Source organism: Helianthus annuus, chromosome 15, assembly GCF_002127325.2.
Source record: "Helianthus annuus cultivar XRQ/B chromosome 15, HanXRQr2.0-SUNRISE, whole genome shotgun sequence".
In the NCBI taxonomy this organism is placed as follows: domain Eukaryota; kingdom Viridiplantae; phylum Streptophyta; class Magnoliopsida; order Asterales; family Asteraceae; genus Helianthus; species Helianthus annuus.
This window is the reverse complement of record NC_035447.2, coordinates 143169623-143195839: the sequence shown is the minus strand read 5'-3', so window position 1 is coordinate 143195839 and position 26217 is coordinate 143169623. Positions and strand designations below refer to the sequence as shown.

Genomic DNA, 26217 nt, shown 5'->3' with positions numbered 1-26217 from the left:
ATGAATGATGAAATCGGGTTGCACTTGTGATGAAATCGGACATATATGAAAACCGAGTTGTGTGTTATGTTTAGTGTTTTGATGCTTGTTCATAGTTTTGGGTGAATAAGTGATTAATATGTTATGATCTTGATGAATATGTGTTTGAATATGTGAAGAACACTTTGAATGATAGTTAAGAATATGAAAACCCTTGTGATTTTGATCCATCTTTGACTAGTAACCTGATTAGGAAAACTGTTAGTGGAATGCTATTGGTAGTTTCCTGATTTGGGCCTGATTATATTGTACTAATGGGACTGATACACCTGCATCAACACGTGAACTTGAAAACGACACCTTACCGACTCGCAATCACCCGTTGCGACTCGCAACCACAGCGTGATGACTCGAGACCACGCGGTTGCGACTCGCAACCATATCAGGACAAGCCGAAACCACAGGTTACGAGTCCCGTTGCGACTCGAGACCTCAGCATGATGAACCGAAACTACGGTTGCGACACCGGTTGCGACTCGCAACCATCCATGATCAACACACAGCATGACTCGAGACCATGCTTGCGAGTCCGGTTGCGACTCGAGACCACACTTTTTTTGGGCCTTAGTTAATGGGCCAGACCGATGGGCTTCTGTGTTATCTGCTTTTACGTGTTTGGGCCTAAGTAGTTGGGCTGAACTTGTGAACCTTATGTGCTACTGTTGATACTGTGAACTGTTAAACGTGCTTGCCAAACGTGCTGAACATTTGTGCACTACTTGGTTCGAATCTGATTATACGTGATATCCGTGTTAGGACGTTATTGACTACTTGCGACTTGATTGACTTTCTGTGATTAACTGCCGAGCAAACCAAGGTGAGTTCACACCCTTTACAAAGCATGGGATTCCCTGGGTTGGGAACGGGGTTAAGGAACGTGGTTCCTCGTCTACCTTGGGTAGGACGTCAGTGGTTCAGGAATGTGATTCCTCGTCCGGATGGACGGATAAACGTACTAGACTAAAACTCTATCACGAAGTCCCTCCTTTTTGTATCGACTAATCGCCGGGCCAATGGCGAGCGGGTCATTAGTTAGATAGCGCTATTTAGGTCTGACAAGCCTCACACCGTGCCGCAGAGGACGGGCGTGAACTAATGGATCTGGGGCACGTCAATGATGATAGACATTGATGTTTTCAGGGCACATAAACATGACTACAGTCAGCAATCGATACGGTAACGAGTCTAGTATACACATGGGGTAGCCCCCACGGCTGGAGAGCCAGATGATGTACATGGGGTAGCCCCCACGGCCGAAATGCCTGATAACTACATGGGGTAGCCCCCACGGCCGGAGTGCCGGAGTAACTGGGAAGGAACTGGTCACGTTTTTAAAACTATGGGGTAACCCCCACGGCAGGATGCCAGATAAAGTAAACTGTTTTCGAAACAACTAAAACGAACGCCCACCCGTGAACTCACTCAACTAGTTGATTGACTCGTTACTACATGCTTTGCAGGACCATAGGTACTCAGCTGGAGCTTGCATGGAGGAGGATCGTTGTGGGACAGGGATTGCTACAAGACTATGTTTAACTTGAAATTTTTGGAACTTATGTTATAACTTTAAACTTATGCTTCCGCTTGCAACTTAAACTTATTTGTTTTGGAACACCAATCGTGATGGTTAAACTTTTATAACTACTTATATGCTTGTTCAGTATGATTGGTGGCTGGATCCTGGTCAGTCGCGCCTCCAAGCGGTAGTACTCCGCAGGTGGGATTTTGGGGGTGTGACAAACCATATGGCTAAATATGCAAGTATAAATAGTTAATTCATTTTCTACACTGTCTTTACCTTCTTTTATAGGGGTGATACTTCCTTAGTTTTTGTTTTCTAAGCGATGTGGGACAAAAAAAATGAAGGATGTAAACCTTATCGAGCCAGCTCACGAGCTCACGAACCGAGCCAGGCCAAGCTCGAGCTCGGCTCGTTTACAAATCGAGCCGAGCCGAGCTGGCTTGTTTACAACCGAGCCAATTTCGAGCCGAGCTTTCTTCGAGCGAGCTGTGAGCTACGAGTTTTTTGAACACCCCTAAACAAGAGTGACGAAAGGGTACATGCCAGAAAAAGACAAATATTACATTACAAACAACCTATAAACATAGATACAAGATGACAAATACATGTAAATTCCACCTAATGTGTATGCAAATTTAAGCCCACGTGACACGCCTAACACGCAGATGTACCGTCCCATAAAAATTCTTAACCCTAATCCTACGTCTCCGTGAGCTCCTATCATGGTCAATGTTTTCAGAGATGTGTAACCCTAATAAATCTAGCTTAATCCGCTAATCCCAAGTCAACTTGGGCCTGTCTCTATTCTTCCTCTTATCCACAATGACGGTTTAACCGCTTTAATTGGCTTTGTCGTCTACCTCTTCTTCAAATGCCAAAACCATCTCAATCTCTCCCCCTTATCTTATATGATATACTAGTTACCCCCAACCTCTACCAAAAAACCTCATTTCTTATATGGTCTACCCTTGTGTGCCCACACATCCACATCATCATTCTCATTTTTGATTCTTTCATCTTACGTGCTTTTACTTTCTTGATGACCCGACTAGTCACATATAGCCTAACAGGTCTAATTGCAACCTAATAAAATTTCTCTTTAAATTTAGTTTGAAACCTTCCCTTGCACAAAACCTTATGACAGCTTTCACTCACACCATCCAACTTGGATGCCGCAGTGGACAAAGTCACCATCTATAAACGATCCTAAATACTTGAATTAAGCCATCTGCAAAACCACTTGACCCTCAATAATGATTCGAGTGTCCTCGACGTTACCTATGGCACTAAAGTCACAATACAAATACTCAGTCAATCCTTGAACCATTGTCCTTTATAGTTGCTTGCCACTCTTCTAACTTCGCACTAATACTTTGTTATGAAAACTTATTATTAAACTTTTAAATGTTGATATAATAAAACACCCTATTTAAGTTATTATATCAAACAAATCTAAAAAACAAAAATATAAAAATAAAAAAGTAAATTATATGTAATAATTCACATGAAACTAACTTGAATTTGTTTAAATTAAATGCAAACCTGCAAATTTTATGTTAGAGTTACATAAAAAAATTCACATCTATATACGAGTGTGCGTTACGCATGCAGAAACCGTATTGCCAAATATTTATTTGGTTGCATATAAATCTCAATTATATGTAATAATTCACGAGGACACAAGTAATAGTTTTTATTTTTTTTATTTATTTTTTGTTAATAGCAAATTTCTTTTTATCCTGTCGTCTATGAGATTTGAACCCAAGACCTCCGTCTCATAAACCAAAGTGTTTAAAAGTTTTGTCTTTTCCAACCGACCACCACCCATCACCCCATAGGTTCAAGTAAGAGTTCTTAATTTCACCAATTTCCACATATGTTATAAAACTATAAAACAAATCAATTACTTTTTACAAAAGAAAGTTAAATACTTCAATTACTTTTTACAAAAGAAAGTTAAATACTTCAATTACTTTTTACAAAAGAAAGTTAAATACTTAAATGTGTACGCTATTGTCTTTCTTAACAAACAATCATTAAGTTAAATACTTAAATGTGTACGTTATTGTCTTTCTTAACAAAGAATCATTATATTCGATGTTATTGTTTACCAAATGGGGTGAATGGTTTACCTAAAGAAAGAATAGAAGCTAAAAATAATTAGCGCGTTTTATGGAAAAGTTTATAGTTATTATCAAATTAATGGAAGTTGATTGAAGTTAAAGTAAAGTCGTTGAGGTAGGGCACACCAATCTAATCAGATCAGCTTTTATATTAATCACAAGACTCAAAATTCAAACTCATAAGGCAGAAACTTTTATCAAAATTTTTTTTTTTTTTTTTGAAAGGAAAACTTCATTAGCAACCGGCCAGCCCGAAAAAACCCGGGCGACCAACACCGAACAACCAGCTATACAAATTTACACCAATCCTCCCAAGACAAATCTATACATTTAGATCTACTATTAAACCACAAGAACCCGAGAGACCTAATCGAACAAAAAACCTCCTCCACTTTCGGCGATTTAGCATTGAACACCAAATCATTCCTAGCTTTCCAAATCAACCAGCAAGCAATAATCACAATGCCTTGATACCGCAGAAGCTTCGACCCGTACAGCCCACTGAAACGAAACACTTTCACGACATCAACAAAAGAAAACGCCACAGGGAAAGGAACGTTACACCAGGAGCTAATCTTTAACCAAATAGCCGTAGAAAAACTACAAGCCGTGAACAAATGAGAAGCCGTCTCTTCCCCGTCTCCACACATCGGACAAGCCACTTCCGGAAGGTCAATACCCCGTTTGCATAGCTCCACCCTAGTTGGGAGCCTCTCTAACACCGCCCTCCACGCGAACACGTTACACTTAATAGGCACCCATCGGCACCACTCCCACACGATCCGATTACCAACACACTTCTCCCGATTCATTAACTCATAGGCAGAATTAACCGAGAACAGGCCTGAAACATCCACCGACCATTGCCATTTATCGAAATCACCTGTCAAGCTAATATCCCGAATAAGAACACACAAAGCCGACCATTCCGCAATCTCCACATTACTATTTGGAGGTATCTTCCACCGCCAACTAGCATCCGGGTTGGAGAAAGGGCTGCCAATCCGCTCCCGCACTAGACATCTCTTATCAGACTCCAAAGCAAACAAATTCGGGAAGCATAATCTCAATGGGTCTTTGCACAGCCAAGGATCAAGCCAAAAAGCTAAAGCCGCTCCATTCCCCACAACACCTTTGGCAAAATGACGAAACCTATCTGGACCAAGCATCGGTTTATCAATGGAGCTAGCAATGGATTTCCACACACCTCCGAGAGCAGACTTGACCGGAATAAAATCCCACGAACAACGATGCAAGTGAATCGCCGAGATCACTTTGACCCATAACGAATTAGGCTCAACTTTAAATCTCCAGGCCCATTTAAGAATAAGAGCTCTGTTGACCAAAGCGAGTCTACGAATTCCCAGCCCACCTTTATCAATCGGGTCAGTGACACAATCCCAAGAGACCCAGCAGGTTTTTTTACTCGGACCCGACCCTCCCCAAAGGAATTTCCTCATGATAGCCTCCAGATGGTTGATGATCCCGACCGGAGCCTTAAAGAGAGACATATAATACACAGGGAGGCTTTGCAATACAGACTTAATGAGCGTGACCCTCCCCCCTATAGATAGAACCGCCGCTTTCCACATAGCCAATCTAGACTCAAAAGTCTCAATAACCGGCCTCCAGTTAGATAAGCGATTCATATTCGCTCCAACCGGGATCCCGAGATACTTGACAGGGAGGGACTCCGCCTTACACCCAACCGAAGAAGCCATAAGATCTACATCGGAGACAGGAACACCAACCCCCATAATACTAGACTTATGGAGATTAATTCGAAGCCCCGAACAAATATAAAAACCACGGAGGATCCTTATGACATTATAGATATAATCCCCAGACCATTCCCCGATAATAAGTGCATCGTCCGCAAACAGAAGATGAGACAAAGTAGGACCGTTATTCGGGAGGCGAATACCTTTTAAACTACCAATGTCGACAGCCTTATAGATACAACAAGAAAGGGCCTCCATCACAATGAGAAACAAAAATGGGGATAACGGGTCGCCTTGTCGCATACCTTTGAAACATTGGAAATCGAAGGTGGGGGAGCCGTTGACCAGGACAGCTGCTCTAGCCGCTGATAATAACCCAAGGATCCAATCACACCAAAGTCGAGGGAAGCCCATTTGGCTCATTATAGACATAAGAAAACCCCAATTCACATTATCGTATGCTTTTTCGAAATCCAATTTGAATAAAAAAGCCTTTCTATTCAACTTCTTTATCCAAGAGATAGTTTCGTTAATAATCAGGGGGCTATCAAGAATAAACTTCCCAACAAGGAACGCCGATTGGTTATCCGAGATAACCGATCCAAGAACTTTCTTTAACCGGTTAGCTAGGACCTTGGAAATAACTTTGTTTATAGCCCCGACCAAACTAATTGGACGATACTCACCAAGATTAGAAGGATCACGGACTTTCGGAATCAAGGTGATGAATGCCGAGGCACACCCGCGACTAACCGACCCATTAGAATAAAATTCGTCCAAAACATGCATGAAATCATCCTCGAAGATATCCCAAAAATGTTTGAGGAAAAGGAAGTTGATACCATCCGGACCGGGGGCCCGGTTACTGCCACAATCCCAGACCGCTTGCTTCAGCTCCTCCTTAGAGAAAACCGTCACCAGACTATCGGCATCATCCTGGCTAAGAGTTTTGACATTGTCCAATAACATCGAAGGCCGAACTGCCATATCCTCCTTAAAACATCCCCGATAAAACTCAAAGACTTCCTTCTTGATCTTTGTTGGCTTCGAGCACCACGAGCCGTTAACACGTAACCCATGTATGGCATTTTTCGCTTTCCGACAGTTTATCATAGATTGAAAAAAGGAAGAATTTTCGTCCCCATCTCTAGCCCATCTAACCCTTGAACGTTGTCTCAAATCTTTAGTCTTATTCATCTCGATTTCCTTGATAAGCTTCGCGTTTTCCGAGAGAATCCACTCCTCCTCCTCACCCAAATCCCTTTACACACGGTTAGAGAGGCGGCGACCTCTTTTGTGTGTAAAGGGAATGATGTACGAGACACGCCCCAGAGAATGATGTACGAGACATTATGGGACATGATCTTTGCCACGTCACGCTCAATCACATGACCACTACAGTTGTTCTTAGTATGAACACGTAATTAGTTTTGAGAGACATCTATTATATTTAATAAACAATTTGGGTATAGGTCAGTGGGGGAAGGTTCACTGGGGAACACTAAAAAAGTGGGGAACAACGGGGAACCGACTCAAACGAACTCCGATTGCACTCATTCCAGCGGCGTTGGAACCGGTTCGTCGAACCCTAACTAGGATCTCCTAACCCTAAACCCTAATCCTAACTCCTAAACTCTAAACCCTAAAGCTAAAAAATAAGGCTAAAACCCAAGCTAAACCGTAAAATCTAAACTATAAACCCTAAAAGCTAAACGCTAAAGGTTAAACCTAAAGCTAAACCCTAAAGCTAAACACTAAAGTTAAACCCTAAACCCTAAAGCTAAACACTAAACCCTAAAGCTAAACCCTAATGATAAACCCTAAAGCTAAACCCTAATATATTTAGGGTTTAGGGGTTATGATTTAGGGTTTAAGGTTAAGAGATCGTAGTTAGGGTTCGACGAGCCGGTTCCAAGGCCGCTGAAATGAGTCCAACAGGAGTTCGTTTGGGTCGGTTCCCCACTGTTCCCCACTTCTTTACTGTTCCCCAATGAACCTCACACTAGGTGAGTGATACTTTGTCTAGACAATTGTATTTTGGTTTTTACATAATAACATGTGTAGTTGAAGACACAAATAATGCCCTCATCCTTCGGCGTTTTGCATCATGTGGTAGTCCAGTCAGCAATGGAGCATTGTAGGGCGTTTTTCTAAAATGGGTGTAGTAGGGATGTGAGCATTGTGGGGCATTATGTTAAAAAGGGTGTAATAGAATTAAATTAAAAAAACCATCAAAAAATGCTAGTGGCCAAACAAAAAGAAGAATACCGGTCATTGGCCAAACATTTCGAACAAAGGCGTTAAAAAAAATCACGCTCAGGACCATTTAAAAAAAACGTCTAGGGGGGGTTTCAAGGTGTTGGGGGGCGGTTTTTTGGGGAAAAAACGCCCAAAAACCCCCACTACGGGTGGTCTAAGGGAGAGGATAGGGTACATGATGGATTTTACGTACGAAGTGTACGTGAAAAATCCTGACCTTAGATTCCTAAAGGTCAAGGGCTACAATTTTATCTGTGGCAATTTCGTAAATAAAGGAATATTATAGTTGAAAAACAAATAACAAATGTGTATTTCTGTCATTCAACCAAATACTTCATTGATTTTCAAACGGCTATAACTTTTTCATATGATAATATATTTTTTTTTTAAAATACACTGTATTAACGAGCATTTCATTCTCTTTAATTTGAGTAGGGTATTGCTATAGTTTCGTTAATTTTTAAAAGATTTTGTTTTACAAAGCTATGTGATTACGTGAATACGTGATTCATAAGTCTGCGTAATTACGCAACATTCATTATATTCAGAAACAAGTATATTGTTACGTAATTATGTACCCGTTCGTAATTACGTAATACGCAATTTATTCGTCAAACAAGGGTAACGTTACATGATTTTGTATACTGTTACATAATTTTGTATAACATTACATGATTATGTTCGGTACGTAATTATGTAACACTACATGACTATGTACCATTACGTAGTTACGTAACATTATGTGATTATATATTTTCTGCTATGTGGTAAAAGACGAAAATACCCTTTCCCTTCTTAAATAAAAAGGGCACGTATTAGGCTCAGAATCTCACTTACCATCTGCACGACTTTTGTCTCTTGTAATTGATTCAATGCCTTTGACATAATTTGGCTTTGAAAATGTGGTTGTATTAATTTTGCTAAATAATTAATTTTGATGGCGAAAGAAGGATTTATCAAAATACGAAAAATTAAACATCTATATCAAATTTTAAATTAATTGTATTAGTTTAGATAGCGATATAATAAATATTAGAAATTTGGGTGCTACTTTCTACACCCCCTATTTACTTTTTTCACCCCCCTCCTCTCACATACTTACAGGTGGGGCCTGCGTGGGACCGACAGTTTTCCTCTCACAAGGGGGGTGTAATCAGGAAGGAGGGGGGGGGTGCGTATAGAATGGGCCTAGAAATACTTATGGTAGCTGTTAGGTGTTAGGCCCTATAGGTTTATGGATTAGTAGATTAATTGCTTAATGGATCAAGTTCTAGAAGTGGGGGTATTAGAGTGGGCTTAGGAATATGGGCATAGGGTTTTGGTGGAAACCCCTTACTATAAATAGAAGTTGGAAATTAGGAGCATAGGTTGGTTGGTTCCTTGGTTTTAGAAACTTGTATTAGACAATTGATATTGTATGCAAGTTTAAGCTTTTGAATCAACAAATCTTCAAATCTTCATCTTTATTGTTCTTGATTTCTTGAAGATCATCAAGTTTGGATTCCGCCCATCCTTGTTGATCGTTTGATATCGTTGTTTGATCCGTATTTTCGGGATTTACAATTGGAATCAGAGCCACTTTGATATCAAACTCTCAAGAAAAATTTGAATTTTGGTTGAAGATCTTGATAGTGTTCTTCGGGTTGTTCATCGTGTTCTTCGAAGAATCACTATATTTTGCTTTTTGATCTGTTTGGAAAAGTGTTAAAATATTCATATCTTCATCACTTATCATCAGTGACATCATCATATCTATCCGAAATCATCATCTCATCTCATCAATATCATCCTTTCATCATTATCAAAAGTCAACATCATCTTATCAACAGCAGACATCATCGTACAATTGTTCCTTCATCGTCATAACAGCAGACAACAACCTCTAACATCAACAGTGAATTATCATCATCATCTTATCATCATCACTCCATCTTGAGTCATTCCGGATAAAACCCATCTTCATAACACTCCATCTCGAGTCATTCCGGATAAAAAACTTTGGGCATCTCGGACCAACATTCCTCATCCGTAATGCATCTTCAATTCCATCCGTGATAACCTTTTCATCCGGAATCATATTATCTAATCCGTAATCATCCGGGATCGTCATTTCGAACATTCATCATCATCAGAATTTCATCCGTGTCGTATCCGTGACGTTATCATCATCCGATATCGTTCTGTTTCACTCGATCCGAAACGTATCCCGGTTCATCATCATCATCTCTGTTCATCTCCGTTTTGTTCTCTCCGTTCATCATTCCTCATCGTCCTCATCATCATCTCTGTTCATCTTCATCGCCGACCACCGCACACTCACCTTTGTTCGACTCCGGCTTCCGACGACCACCCCCTACCTGCAACTACCTCTACACCACCCACCGTGTTCATTACTTTCCTCTCCGATCATTCCCTCAACCTCCGGTCACCACTTTTATCATCGTTCACCCTAAAACCTGCATCCACCTTCTTCATCTCCGCCATTTTCGATCGCCTTTTTCACCTTCGTCGTCGTCTCCGACTATCGTAAACCTGCAACTCTTTCATCCTCTCGGACCTTGCAACTCCGATCTTCTCTGTTCAGTTTCCGACGTCGTTACCTGCAACATCCCTCCTCCGGTTAACGTCGTTTCATTCCCGACGACGTACCATCAAACAACGTCACCTTACCACTGCTTCCGTTCATTGTTTCCGTAACAAACCTCCATCGTTCCTCATCATCGTCGCCGACCTTCACACCTGTAAACCACCTCCGGCGACTATCATCATCATCGTTATTTTCAGTTCCGGTGTTGTCGGAAAAGTTGGCGGCGGCTGCGTTACTAATTAGGGTTTCGGAGGATTCATTTTAACGAACAAGACAGAAACGACGTACATTCTGTCGTTTAGTTTTTATTAATATTAGTTTATTATAATATAATTATATAATAATTAGTTAATCATTAGACAATCATTACATAATTATTAATAATAATATTAATTAAAAGTTTACATTAAAATATATAATTATAATATTTTAAATAGTTTATTTTAATATTAATTAAAAAGATTTATATATATAATACTAAAAAAATTAATTAAAAATATATATTACTTTAAAAATTTCAAAAGGGGTTATTTAAAAATATTAAAAAAGGGGGTTTTTGTGTCGTTTTGGGGTAAAAAGTTTCGACAGGTTTTTGACGAGCAGTACAGGAAGTGGGTTCATTCGTTTGCGAGTGCTTGAGCTAACGGGTTTACGGGTCATCGTTTGGGTAAACGATGAATTCTCCAAGTATTGATTCTCAACGTCAGTTACTCTCGCAACAACTTGATAACTTCGGTTACATTGAGGGTGAAACCGTAGAAGACGTGATCAGAAGGTTTACCGAGCTGCTTTCTGAAATCGAGAAGATCGGATTATATGTGACACTTGGTAGGATTAACAGGGCTTTTCTGTACGGTTTGCCACGTAGCAAGACATGGGACTATCGTGTTGCAGTTATCATGGGGACATACAATCATGCTACAACGGAAACAAAAGATGTGATCTCCTTAGTCAATGAATATGTTCAAGAGGACAAGCAGAGGAGTCAGAATCACGCAAACACATCGTCATCTATGTCTAACTGTCAGAAGGTCGTTGCTACTTCGCCACTTGCTACTAATCCCAACGCCGCTCAGATTTCCTCACCTTCACCTGCGGCTGATGCATCATCTGATGTGAAGGCCCCACAATCAACAGGATCTCATCTCGATGTAGTGGCCAAACTAGCACCCCAAGCCCAAGTCCAAACTCAGCCAGACAAACCAAGATCGCTCATTGACACTGTCAACTATCTGTTGTGTACTGAACCTTGCAGGAATAGGGTTGCACAACTAAGGGCATTCAATTCTAAAATGATGGATGATTACAACAGTGTCATGGCAAAGTACATCGGTCTTCGAGAGAACAATAAAATTCTCTATGAAAAGATTGACGCACTTAAGAAGGACATAGCTCAACTTCACAGAGACGTGAATCAACAACAATGTTGGGTTCACGACTATAAACATAGACTCACAGTTAAAACTCTTGAATGTGACTCTGTGAAGGGTGAGCTAGAGCTCCTCACTGGAAAGTATAAACAAAACGAGTTAAACATTAAAAAGTTTGATACTTCCAGTGACACTGTTCGTAATCTGTGCGATGTGCAACTTGCTTATAAAGAAAATAAGGGTAAGGGTTTGGGCTACAAACAGGTTCCTCCGCCATATAATCATAATTACTCAAGAATGCCTACTACTGAGCAGGAACAAGAAAATTATGATACTTTGATTTATGGTAAACCGAGTGATTATGTTACATGGGAGCCTTTCAAACCAAAGAATGCCAGACCCGCTGATTTTCAAAAACCAATGAATTTTGTTAAGAATGCGGATCAAAATTGCTTAAATGAATCGGCTGGCAAATCTGAAAAAGGAAATGAAACAGAACCAGAAAAAATGTCAACTGAGGAGCACCAAGAAATTATGTCAAGTTCTGATTCCGATTCTGTAGATAACATTAACTGTTTTAGTACATATGCAGAATCAGTGACAGTTGAAGAGCAGTCTGCAGTGGATGATGAACCACATTCAATCGTTGCTGATGTTGCTGATGATTCGGATGCTGCCAAACCCGATCATTACGCTTGGAACTGTGTTATGTCTTGGTATGCTGAGAGTCGGGGTATTCCGATTAAAACTGATGATTCAGGTGCTGTGGTTTTGGATTATGATCGTGACGAAAATGCTTTAACAGGGAAATCTGATGTTTTGTCTGATAAATTTGAAACACCTGTTTCAAGTGACTCAGAAATCAGTTCTGCTGATTTGGGTAACTATTCTAGTGTGCCTGAAACATCAACTGATACATCAGAAACTTATAAACAGGATAAAGATGATAAAATTGATATGTTTAACTGTGTTAGTAAAGAAATTGATGAACAAGGATCATCTGATGAACCTGACATCCAAGTTGCAGATTCTGGTATGTCAGATAATGAGCGTAGCGCTTCTAGGAATTTTGAGTGTGACAAACACTCAGAACCAAGTAGTGCAACGCCCGAAGAGAGTCAAACTGTTTCAAACATAGATTGCTCTTCGTCTGTGAAACCAGAATCAGCCGACGTCAGAAACTCAGAGGTTGACGAAGCTGAAGAAGAGATATTCGTAGAAACCAATTCTGAGGAAACTTATGAGATCTCGGAGCCTGAAGAAAAGGGATCCACGGAAACCAATTCAACAGTTGATTCAACTGATGAAACTGAAGAAGAGATATCTGTGGAAACCAATTCTGCAGAACCTCCTGAGAGCACAGTTTCTGAGGAAAAGGAATCTGTGGAAGTCAATTCAACCAATGATTCAACTCTCGATCCCAAAGGATCAGATTCGGAAGAAAGCATTTCAAATAAAGCAAAGTCTACTGAATCTGCTCCTTTAAAGAAAAGACGTTCACGTAAAAACAGAAGACCACGGAAAAAGAATGTTCGAAAGGAAAACCCGACTCTCAAGCAAACTGAACCTAAGCTGAAGGGTAAAGCTGTCGATACTTGCTCTTGTGCTGATAACTGTAAGCAGGGTTCTTCAAAGACAAAACATAAACACAAGCAGTCAACATCAAAAGAAAAGAAAAGACTTGATAAGTTTCCTGGAATAACACAAGCAGAGCTAAATGTCTTTTTCTCAAAGAGACAAACCTGTTTTAATTGTGGAATTCCGGGACACATCGCAAGAAATTGTGTTCATCGTCCCTACTACTCTAGGAACATGTACCATCAGAAGGCCATGCCCTCTCACTTTACCAAAAATGGTCCTCCCAAAGCAAAGCCTTCTGACAGAGACTGGAATCTTGCCAAACAGGAGAACAAAAATTTTTCAAACATTAACAGGTTTCAAAGAAAAACAAAAGTTTTTCCAACAAATGAAAGTGTTTCAGACACTAGGAATTGGAAACCTAAAACTCCTGTTGGATCCCAGTCTCCGTGTTCGCAACCATCAACATCCACTCCATCACCAAAAACCACCGGCGATGTTAAGAGTCATATGATTTTTCGTTTGGTTTCATACACTGATAGCGATGGTCAACTCAGGTCAACAATGGCCTGGGTTCCAGTTTCTAATTAATCCCGCTAAGTGTGCAGGAACGGCTATGGAGGGCAATCGTTAGACCTTGGTTTATCGATAGTAGTTGTTCCAGACACGTGATAGAAGACTTATCCCAGTTGAATAACAAAAAGGGTATTTGATGGTGGATTTGTCAACTTCGCGGGAGAGGAAACTGGAAGAATTACCATGAAGGGCACTGTCAGACACGGGGTTCTCACCTTCTCAGACGTCAATTATGTCCCTGATCTGTAGCACAACCTTTTGAGCGTATCTCTGATGTGTGACAAAAGAATGGAGGTTCTCTTCACCAAGAGTGGCTCGCAACTTCATTCTTCGACTGTTCAGAAGCCGATTTCTGAACCTGCTATATCTATCCCTGATGGTGCAGTACGTAACACTGAAGTCTCCTCAGGACTCTCAAACATTCAAGGAACTTCTCTGTTTCTGGGAGCAATTCTCTCAGACTGCACTGTAGATCCACCGGTGATCAACAACTCTACTGCATCAAATGAGGGGGAGCAATCTGGTATAGCATAAGGAAGTTACTGATGCACAATCCCACAGCGAATCGGGTATGAGAAAGTTGCTTCGAGCAAGTTAAAGGTCCGGATATGATGAGGAACATGCATTGGTGATGAGAAAGAAGTTCGAAATGAGCTCGTTGGGAGAAGTGAAAATGTTTCTGGGCACACAAGTTCATCAAAACAGGGATATGAAGTGTACATCAGCCGGATACCAATTCTTGGGGGACAGTCTCATCTCATGGCAGTGCAAGAAGCAACAGCTCACTTTTGCAGCGGAAGCAAAGTGCGTTACAGTATCTGCTGCCTACTGCTCTCAGGTTCTTTGGATACAACACCAGCTCAAGGATTACGGTTTGACTTATCTAAACTCTACTACTTATTTTGATAATGATACCGCTATCCAGATTAACAAAACCCTGTCTTCTACTAAAAAACCTAGCGCATTGATATCTAGGTGCACTTTATTCGAGATTGCTTTGACAGAGGATTGTTTAAACTTAAACTGATCCACACTGATTCTAATTCAGCGGATCTTTTTACAAAACCTGTCAGCATCTCGTGATTCAATGTGCTTGTAGATCTTTTGAAAATGACACGTATCACCGACTGAGCGACCAAAAAAAAAATCGGTTTCATACTAATGTAAATAAATAAGTAAATTTGCGCATAGAGTGTGATGCACAAATTTAGGGGGGAAGAGGGACATATATGTACATATGCATAGTTTGAGGGGGAGAAAAGCAAAAAAAAAAAAAAAAACACATATATGTACATACGCATCATTTGAGGGGGAGAAAAAGTTGCCGGGAAATGAAATGAACTTTCGTGTTAAAGAACTCGATTAACACACGTAAGGTTTCAATGTTAAACAGGTTCGGCTCCACTGCGATGTGTTGATAGGTCTGCCGCTCGAAAAGCAAAAGAAGCAAAAGTGATACAAACATAATGGACTGGACATCTCGTGGGTAACAGACCAACGGTGTATGATTTCATGGTCTTAAATCCTGCGTTGATAGATAGCCAACATCTGAAGTTTCGGGTCTTTATACTGAGAAATCATCCGGGCTGTCCCTTTGTTGCATCCAGATTATATGCAGACCTGGACACAGTCAGAATATCTTGCTAAAAGAGCCCTTGTCAGATCTTCCTTGGTCTCTCTGCTGTACGGAAGTACTGACCTGTTCACCAGGAAGTCTGACAGATAAAAAAAAAGGAGAAGAAGGGGCCATCGTCAGATCTTCCTTGGTCTCTCTGCTGTACGGAAGTACTGACCTGTTCACCAGGAAGTCTGGCGTTGAATAATAAGTTAAAATTAAAGTGATGTGTTGCAAACGCATCTTATTTTCCTTGTGTATTTTGTATATTATTATAATAGTTTAGAGTCCTTTTTATAATATTTAGACATATATTTTATTATTTATTATTATTACAGGTCCCGATGCAAAAGGAATGAAAAACGAGCTTAAACGATCAATGCACGAAGAATCAGGAAATATTAAATAAAGCCGAAACACGAAGGGTTAAATTGCAATTAAAGAAAAGTTGTTAAAAAATAGTTCATAGAATTATAGGGGCCAAAGTGCAAAATGTTTGAAAGTTGGAATTAGTTCCAACATCTAAACTCACGTGAATTAGAAGAAAGAAAAGAATAGGGCGCAAGTTTGGAGGTGGCATTGTTATTTTGGGCTGGCTGTTGATGAAATAATGAGGCCATCGGCATTTGATTATTGCATTCACGACAAAAGGCAGAAGAGACTTGGGCGGCCCATTAGTGAAACCCTACGTAAAAAAGAAAAATATAGGGAGGACATCTACCTTAACACGAAGCGGAGGCAATATCACAGAAGGCATAAAGAGGAGGCTGTTTCTTTTGGAGCAAGAAAGAAGGAATATTCGGTTTTCGAGTTTGGAGCATTACGGGTTTGATATTGCGCTTATTTTTCTAATCCTTTGCATTGAAACCATGTTTTGTTTTATTTTCAGAACTGAATTTGTTATGCTTTTGATCAATATGAGTAGCTAAACTTTTTATGGTTGCCTAGGGTTGATGAACTAGACAATTTGTTTAAATGATTAACTTTTGGTTTTGAATGAATGTGATGATTTATAAGTTATAATTTTTTGAACGTGATTCTAACTATTTGTGTGTTGGTTTTGATTGGTTTGATAATATATTTGTTGGTTCCATTGCTCTAGATACTTAGAAATATACTTTAGAGCCAGGAGTCAGTCTAGGTTGTAATCTTTCGGTCTAGACCTTGAAGGTGAGAAATCTAATTCAAGTGTAATAATTATTAAAACCAATTAATTAAAACGTGCAATCTCTTCTAGAGGTGAGAAATCTAATCTAGAATTGCTAGGTTATTAGCTGGGCGTTGTTTGACAGTTTGGGTGGCCGATAACTCGGGTTCATCTGTTTATTCGCGTCTAGAGTTTCCTAGGGTCTCGGTGTTCTTAGTTATTTCTGCTTCATAATTTGAGGGTTTTAGTAAATAAATTGCTTTATACCTGATAGTTGTGGGACTTGGTGGTCGATAACTCGAGTCAGTCCATTTTAGCACTTCATCACTTGTCATACTGTCAGGTTCGGTTTACCTTCCAGGGGTTTATCGGGTTAGGCAGAGTCTTCTTTCAGAACCAAGGTTAGGATTTTATTCATGAGTCTAGGGATTCTTACCTAGGTAACCTATTTTTCTCATACTTGAGTTTCAGTCCAGTCTTTAGTCGCCTGCGCTTGCTGCTGTTTGATCGTCTATTTAGTTAAATTGCTTTTTAGTTTAAAAAAAATATTTTTCTCAAAACAAAACCAATTTATTAGGCTAGGGCTCGATAGAGGTTCAGTATCAAGAGTCGCTAGATTGTGTCCACGGTTCGATACTCGGACTTACTTGTTTTACTACTTACGACCGGTACACTTGCCGGTAGTGTGTGGTTTACGGTTTTTCCAATTTTTAAAACTTGTTGAATTTAATTAATACATATTTCACACATCAAGTTTTTGGCGCCGCTGCCGGGGACACAGTGCACTTTTGAGGACGAGCCGAGTCGGGGATTTAGCCATTTTACTGCTTTCTTAGATTAGTTGTTTTTGTTATTTCTTAGTTAAAAAAAATAAAAAAAATATATATATATAATAAAAACCAAAAATTAAAAAAAAATAGTTGTTTTTTTTAGGATACTTGCTAGTTCTGTGTGCCTACTTATTTAGCTAGTTGTATGCACACATGTTCCTCGAGCCCACCTGATACTTCACCATTCTCTGAGCCCGAATCCGAATTCCGTCGTCGCCTACGTCAGCTTAAGTTTAAGGTTCCAAAAGTAGAATTCAATTTAGAAGCCGAAGTAGTTATGGCTGATCGTAGGACTGTTGCTGATCACATTAGTGTTGCTCCCACCACCGTTCGCTCGAGCATCACACTTCCTGCTATAGAGGCGAACAACTGGACCATCCCACCTACCTTGATCAACACCATTACCCATTCGGTCCAGTTCCATGGTTTACGAGACGAGGACCCACATGCTCATCTGACTAGATTCGGTAGGGTCTGTAGTACTTTTCGCCTTACGGGCGTCACTGAGGAGGCCATTCACCTTCGTCTGTTTCCATTCTCACTCATTGATCAGGCTGCTATCTGGCTGGACTCCCTCCCACAAGGGGCCATCACCACTTGGAATGATCTTCAGTCCAAATTCCTTCAGAAACATTTCCCACCTGCTAAGACAGCTCGTCTTAGAAATCTTATCTACGCATTCACCGAGCAGCCGGGGGAGTCTTTCTATGAGACTTGGGATAGGTTTAAGGCGTTGCTGAACAAGTGCCCACACCATGGGCTTGAGGAGTGGAGAGTCGTGGAGAAATTCTATAATGGAGTTTCTGAAGCGACTAAGAGACTGCTTGACTCCACAGCAGGAGGCAACATGATGAAGACCAAGACAGTTGCTGAGTGTCTTGAGATGATAGAGGATCTAGCCACTAGTACTTACACCGAGCCAAGCTTTGGGGGCGTTACTGCTGCCCCTAAAGGTATTCATACTGTGGATTCTAGTGTAGCCTTAGCCTCCCAGGTCGAATCCTTGACAAAGATGGTCAAGGACATTCAGGTTAAGATTAGTTCTAAGTGTGAGGTGTGTAGAGGTGGGCATGAGACGATAGATTTCCCTGTAGGATATGAGGAGGAGTTGAGTTTTGTTCAGAACCAGGGACGAGGCCAGAGTTACAACTCTGGAAGGCAGCAACCCCAGACCTCAAACTGGCAGGGCAGGAATCCCCTTGGATTCCAGCCTCGCCAGAGTCTGTTTCAGACCCCTGCTGATGGACAGAACAGTGCAGAGTCTAAATCTGAGTTGAGCGAGTTTTTGAAGAGGAATGAGGAGAGTCAGAGTAGGACTAACAAACTCCTAGAGTCGATAGTGGCGCAAGGTGAGGCTAGACATCAGGAGCAGCTGAAGAAAAACCAGGAGTTTGAGTTGATGTTTAGGAATCAAGGGTCCACCATACAGAGTCTAGAGAGGACCATAGGAGAAATGGCGAGCAGGATGACTGAGAGGCCCGCAGGTTCATTCCCTAGCACCACCCAGCTTAACCCTAATGCCCAGTTACATGCCGTGTTCACACGTAGTGGTAGGAGCACAGGACTTGTTGATGAAGGGTTTGAGATAGAGAAGGTGATAGAACCTGAGAGGGTTGTTGAGAAAGAGGTAGAACCAGAAAAGGTAGTTGAGAATGTGGTTGAACCGGAAGATGGGAATGTAGAAGAACCGGTTGAAGTGTATGAGCCCATTCCTCCATACCCTATGAGACTTTTGAATAAGAAGCAAATTGCTCAATATAATGGGTTTTTAGAGATGATAAAAAAGCTTCACGTAGACATTCCCTTCCTTGAGGCTTTGGCTAAAATGCCTAAATTTGCCAAGTTTCTCAAGGGACTCCTGCTCAATAAGAAGAAAATTGAGGATCTTTCAATTATTACATTGAGTGAGGAATGTTCAGCAGTGATCTCGAACAAACTTCCCACAAAGATGCCAGATCCGGGAAGTTTCACCATTCCTTGTGAGATAGAGGGTTATGAGTTTAGGACTGCTTTGGCCGACCTAGGAGCTAGTATAAATGTGATGCCATATTCTGTGTTTAAGAAGCTTAAGCTAGGAGAGCCTACCCCGACCTACATGAATGTTCAACTCGCCGATCGTTCAGTGAAATTTCCTAGAGGTATAATTGAAAACGTGCTAGTGAAAGTAGGTAAGTTTGTGTTCCCTACTGATTTTGTTGTTCTAGACATGGGCGAGGATCGTAGTGGGCACTCTTGTGTTTCACTCATCTTAGGTCGTCCATTCCTTTCTACCGCGAAAGCTATAATAGATGTTCATGGCGGTAAGATAACTCTTGGTGTCACCGATGACACGGTTACATTCCATGTTAATGGAAAGAATTCCGAGAAGGTAGGGACGCCCTCGGTAATTAGGCAAGAGTTAAAGGGAATTGGAGATGTTAGAATGGAGAGTGATAGGAAGAAAAAGAAGCATGTTAGGTTTAAGGAAAAGGTGGAAGTCGTAGGAAGTGAGGTTGAGTTTAAGGATAATTCTTGGAGTTCGGGAAAGGAAGATGAATGGGGAGAGTTTAGTTCTGGAGATGTGAAGGAAACTAAGTGTGGGGATGATATTTTAGTGTGTAATTCAAGGTATAAATATCCCTACACGAGCGAGCATAAGTCGAGTTGGTTTGATGGCGACTTTTGGAGAAAGAAGGGTTTCGGTATGAGTAATTGTTTTAGAGGCCCTAGTGAGAGGTTCAGGGGTGAGTTTGATATTTATGATCCCCCGTGAGTTATGATAACTTGTTGTAGAATTGTATATTTTTTTGTAATGTTTCGTATTTGTTTTATTTTATTTTGAGTCTTAGTTAGTCTGTTTGAGTCAGCTTGAGTCGGTACTGCTTGGTTTTTTTTCTTGTTTTTGTTTATGCAGGTTTGAATATGTACCACCCGTACTCAATCTCCATTCGGGTGATTTCGGAGCTGTACACCAATTTCAAGAAATTTACCAAGTGTACTAGTCAGAGTCAAGGCCGATCGCGACTGAAATGCTATACGATCGAGCCGGATTAGACGAGAGATTTGGAGCATATGTGATGATAAAACCAGCTAAGTCCTTTCCAATTTGCCCTTAGTCTTTTTATTCTTATTTATTTTTAGTTTTTGAGTCGGTTTCCATCCTACATTGAGGGCAATGTAGAGTTTAAGTGTGGGGATGGGAAACTATCGTTTAGTGTCTAGTTAGTAGAGTCTTGAGTCATAAAAAAATTGAAAAATAAAAAAATTTTAAAAGTAAAAAAAAATTGAAAATTGAAAAATAAAAAATAGAAAATTAAAAATGTCCCCGATTTTGTTGCAAATAAATGGAAAATGATAGAAAAATTGGGATTTTGGTTTTCAAAATATTATACATAAAAGATAAAATAGATCAAAGGCGTATTTTCTGTGATGTACTGGTAGGCCCAGCCGACTTAGAGAGTTCCCTAGATTGCTTTAAATTACCTTAATTTTAAATCATGAAGTCTTATGGGTTCTCATCTTAGGTGAAATAGAAAAGCCGAAACTGTTGATAGTATAAAAGGTGCCACTATAAGTAAATAGCCTATAAGTATTTTTAATTAAATTGGCACACCTTATCCTTTTTATGATAATAAATCCGGATCTGGTGGCGCCTGCAAAAAAAAAAAAAAAAAAAGCCATCATCCATCTATTTGAGCTAACTAAAAAGAAAAAAAAATGTGAGGCTTATGGTATTTTCCACTGGGATAGCGACTTGGTGATAATGCCCTCTGAGTTAAACATGGAAAAAAAATGCTAAAGCTCATCATCATCCATCATTCCATCAAAATTTAATTCTAAATACAAAAGGGTTATTTATATAAAGTAGTAGATTTTTAATCTTAACCTTATAAGCTTGATATGGGATTAGGTGGATTTGTGGACCTTAAGTGTGAGACCCTTAGATTGATTGTTAATTTAAACATAATGCTAGCATGAAAAAGGCTTAATGAGTTGGCAGTTGGGTTTAAGTGGATAACAATACCAGTAATCGTGGTTAAACGTTTTTATATCTTTGAATTAAATAAGCTAAATTTTTTTGAAACCATCTATCTTAGTTATGATTCCATTGCATATTTTTGGGGACGAAAAAGGTTTAAGTGTGGGGATGTTTGATGTGTTGCAAACGCATCTTATTTTCCTTGTGTATTTTGTATATTATTATAATAGTTTAGAGTCCTTTTTATAATATTTAGACATATATTTTATTATTTATTATTATTACAGGTCCTGGTGCAAAAGGAATGAAAAACGAGCTTAAACGATCAATGCACGAAGAATCAGGAAATATTAAATAAAGCCGAAACACGAAGGGTTAAATTGCAATTAAAGAAAAGTTCTTAAAAAATAGTTCATAGAATTATAGGGGCCAAAGTGCAAAATGTTTGAAAGTTGGAATTAGTTCCAACATCTAAACTCACGTGAATTAGAAGAAAGAAAAGAATAGGGCGCAAGTTTGGAGGTGGCATTGTTATTTTGGGCTGGCTGTTGATGAAATAATGAGGCCATCGGCATTTGATTATTGCATTCACGACAAAAGGCAGAAGAGACTTGGGCGGCCCATTAGTGAAACCCTACGTAAAAAAGAAAAATATAGGGAGGACATCTACCTTAACACGAAGCGGAGGCAATATCACAGAAGGCATAAAGAGGAGGCTGTTTCTTTTGGAGCAAGAAAGAAGGAATATTCGGTTTTCGAGTTTGGAGCATTACGGGTTTGATATTGCGCTTATTTTTCTAATCCTTTGCATTGAAACCATGTTTTGTTTGATTTTCAGAACTGAATTTGTTATGCTTTTGATCAATATGAGTAGCTAAACTTTTTATGGTTGCCTAGGGTTGATGAAGTAGCCAATTTGTTTAAATGATTAACTTTTGGTTTTGAATGAATGTGATGATTTATAAGTTACAATTTTTTGAACGTGATTCTAACTATTTGTGTGTTGGTTTTGATTGGTTTGATAATATATTTGTTGGTTCCATTGCTCTAGATACTTAGAAATATACTTTAGAGCCAGGAGTCAGTCTAGGTTGTAATCTTTCGGTCTAGACCTTGAAGGTGAGAAATCTAATTCAAGTGTAATAATTATTAAAACCAATTAATTAAAACGTGCAATCTCTTCTAGAGGTGAGAAATCTAATCTAGAATTGCTAGGTTATTAGCTGGGCGTTGTTTGACAGTTTGGGTGGCCGATAACTCGGGTTCATCTGTTTATTCGCGTCTAGAGTTTCCTAGGGTCTCGGTGTTCTTAGTTATTTCTGCTTCATAATTTGAGGGTTTTAGTAAATAAATTGCTTTATACCTGATAGTTGTGGGACTTGGTGGTCGATAACTCGAGTCAGTCCATTTTAGCACTTCATCACTTGTCATACTGTCAGGTTCGGTTTACCTTCCAGGGGTTTATCGGGTTAGGCAGAGTCTTCATTCAGAACCAAGGTTAGGATTTTATTCATGAGTCTAGGGATTCTTACCTAGGTAACCTATTTTTCTCATACTTGAGTTTCAGTCCAGTCTTTAGTCGCCTGCGCTTGCTGCTGTTTAATCGTCTATTTAGTTAAATTGCTTTTTAGTTTAAAAAAAATATTTTTCTCAAAACAAAACCAATTTATTAGGCTAGGGCTCGATAGAGGTTCAGTATCAAGAGTCGCTAGATTGTGTCCACGGTTCGATACTCGGACTTACTTGTTTTACTACTTATGACCGGTACACTTGCCGGTAGTGTGTGGCTTACGGTTTTTCCAATTTTTAAAACTTGTTGAATTTAATTAATACATATTTCACACATCATAAAGGATGATCTCAGTATACTCACCTGCTACGATGAGCCGTTGTGCTTACCTTGATCGCGGGGGTATGCCTTGGAATGGGACACACAGATGTCACAGTATAAAACTACCTAAAAGCGTATCACAAAGCAAAAAGTTGAAGTTTGAGCGGTGGATTTAAGAGGACAAACATATCAACAATTGCGTGGACCAGCCTAAGTAAACGAAGAGCTGAAAAGTGTCCCTTAATCAGTTCGAGAACGATTTTGATCCCATGGCAGGTTCTCCCTATATTACTCCTCCATTAGTTTTCTATTATTGATTTGTTTTGATTTGATTATCTCTTTGCTAAAAAAGGTTGCTCGGTTGGTTGGATCGTTGATTTTGAGAAAGATGTTTTCTGTCCTGAAAATGAAAATCATTAACGTAATAATCTGGCCCACTATTTCGGATTGGTGTGACATCTGTGCTTGTAATCATTGTAAACAGTTCAGTTATCAATGAAATAAAGTTATTTGATCCCTATGTTTGTTTGTTTATGTTTTTCATGTTTTGACTTTTATTCGATTTCAAACTCTATATCGCTTTCTGGAGAATTATACACAAACTGGTGCGTAAACGTAATCAGTTAAAAGCGACAAATACTCCGGAACATCAATTTATGCTTAACATACCTTAAATAACCTTTACATAACTTAGAAATAAGTTTTGAAGGCTTTGGTATGGCAAAAATCTAGTTAATTCGCTTACAGGGACTAAAATTGACAAACTACGAAAGTATGCCAATCTGAACTGTAACGAACGTTCCGGAACATGATCATAAGTTAAACATACCTTAAATATCCTTTACATAGCTTAGAAATAGGCTTTGAGGGGTTCGGTGTGCTAAAATAAACTTTTGGGTCATTCATGGACTAAAAGCGTCAAAAAGTGCATAAGTTCGCATTTTCGCGCATAACTTACGTTCTGAATACATCCGGACATCCAAAAATTTATGTAAGCATTAAAATATTATGTTTTAATGTTTGGCATGAGAAAAATCCATTCGTCGCGCAATTTGGATCGTCTTTCGCGCTTATGCGCATTCCGTCGTAATTAAGCGAACATCGCGATCGTACGACCAAACGAACCGACATCCGGCATATTTTTGAGCATGTTTTATGTCCCTCATACTTAGGCATCATTTTAGGGCCTTAAGGTTGGCTTAACGGGCCTTAAACGTGTCAAAAATGGTCTTAAAAGCATGCAGGGGCTGAAACTGTCATTTCTGAAAGCTGTTTGCTGATCTGTGCACCCAGGCGGGGCGCGTAAGACTTGTATGAATCTTACGCAGGCCGCGTGGCCTCCCCAGACCTGCAATTTTTGCTGAAAACAGCTGTTAACAGCTGTTATACACCTAAAAATCATGTGCAAATGGTATTTTCAAAACAAGGGACCGAAACAATGGGCTCTAATGGTTTTGCAAAACAATGGGTACACTTGGACGGCCGAGATCGAAGCACGTTTCGCGATAAACGATCCTAACGGTTGTGCCTTTCCTATAAATACCCAACCCCAGCTTCATTCAAACCCACTTGATTCTGAGATTTTCTCTAAGTTGGAGTTATAAACACTTCATACCTGAGAAATACTTGGAAATCAATCTTGCGGGGACCTTCTGTAAGTATTCTTTCGCGTTTTTCGTTCGTTTTAGCGTTAAAGTCAAACTGTGTTTGACTTTCTGTATTGACCAGTTTATGGTCAATGCGAAGTTCGTTTGAACTTCATAACGTGAGCGTAATCACGATGGTTATAGTCCCTAGTGACTATACCTACTGATTACCACGTTATCTAGGCTCAGTGACGAGTTGTAGTTTCGGCCAAAATGCGTTTTCTCGCGTATTTTGTAACCAAATTACTCTAGGGTATTAAAACCGTTTGTTTTAATGCCAAACCTGTTTTCTAACATTACTAAACATGTTCTAGCATGTTTAGCTCGTCGCTTTTAGATTTGTGCTTGTTTAGGGTCGTAAAGGTAAGCGATCTAATCAATCGCTTATGCTTACGAACCCGACCCATTTGGTCGATCATTAGGATCCGACCAAACACTTTAGGTGACCATAGTTGTATAGGGAATAACCTTCCGAGGTTATACCTTATGGTCACATCGTTTAACTAGTTGTATGATAGGTAATGTATGTGCCTTAGGTAAAATTACCAAAATACCCTTTTTACGCCAAAATTTATTTTAAGCCTATGTAACATAATTTTTGGTATCTAAACTGATTTAACAACAATATTGAACATGTTAAGGCATATCTTGTTTATCATAGGGCTAGTTAGGCATTCCAAACGCGTTTTACGCGAACGACGCGTTAAAGTAGCATAAGCTACCTAAGCGGGTCGTAACGGGTCAAGAGCACTTAGGATAGGTTTCGTTTTAGTACGTAGGCTTTGTTAGACCATATTACATAAGTTCCCACACTTATTTGGTTTACGAAACCACGTACTACCCGATCCTCCGATAGGTCCGTTTATTAATGTAGATACCTATATAGGTGCCGTTTGATTCCGTGATCTACTAGCATTGCTTGGTGGTTATCCTACGACTTCTAAGCAATCTCAAGTGAGTACATAGTCCCCTCTTTTATTGTTTTCCAAACATTTTGGGGTGAAACACATGTGCCTACTTGTTACTTTCATGCTTTCATGTTTTCGCATTATATACTTGCTATGTTCATTAGTACATTGTTTTACATGACATTTTCATGCTATGTATGTTTATCATACTTAGTACACTTGTTTTACATGACATTTTCATGCTATGTATGTTCATCATACTTAGTACACTTGATTTACATGACATTTTCACGCTATGTGTGTACATTTGATTACATACTTAGTGCATTGTTTTCACATGTTTATATTTTGGGTATGACATTTGGTTTGTTTAAGTGGGACAATATACATTCATTAACTTTGATCACGCCGCTCGTTAGTAGGTAGTGGTACCATAGGAATTGACAACTCCCGTTCCTGACATCCTGGGTATGTTTGGATGAAAGGAATGACCGAATTCGATTTAAA

General features: G+C 39.6%; 1 protein-coding gene across 1 annotated transcript; it reads left to right on the top strand.

Annotated features, from left to right (window-relative positions):
- Positions 1-9036: 9036 nt before the first annotated feature.
- LOC110884417 lies at positions 9037-20535 on the top strand. The gene is made up of 2 exons (XM_035984037.1): positions 9037-10535; positions 15729-20535. The coding sequence occupies exon 2, from the start codon at positions 17513-17515 to the stop codon at positions 20117-20119; it is 2607 nt and encodes an 868-aa protein (XP_035839930.1). The 5' UTR covers positions 9037-10535; positions 15729-17512; the 3' UTR covers positions 20120-20535.
- Positions 20536-26217: the final 5682 nt, after the last annotated feature.

What these genes read in the sequence shown, in the direction of transcription:
- LOC110884417 (XM_035984037.1), top strand. Translation starts at nt 17,513, where the DNA reads ATGCACACATGTTCCTCGAGCCCACCTGATACTTCACCATTCTCTGAG.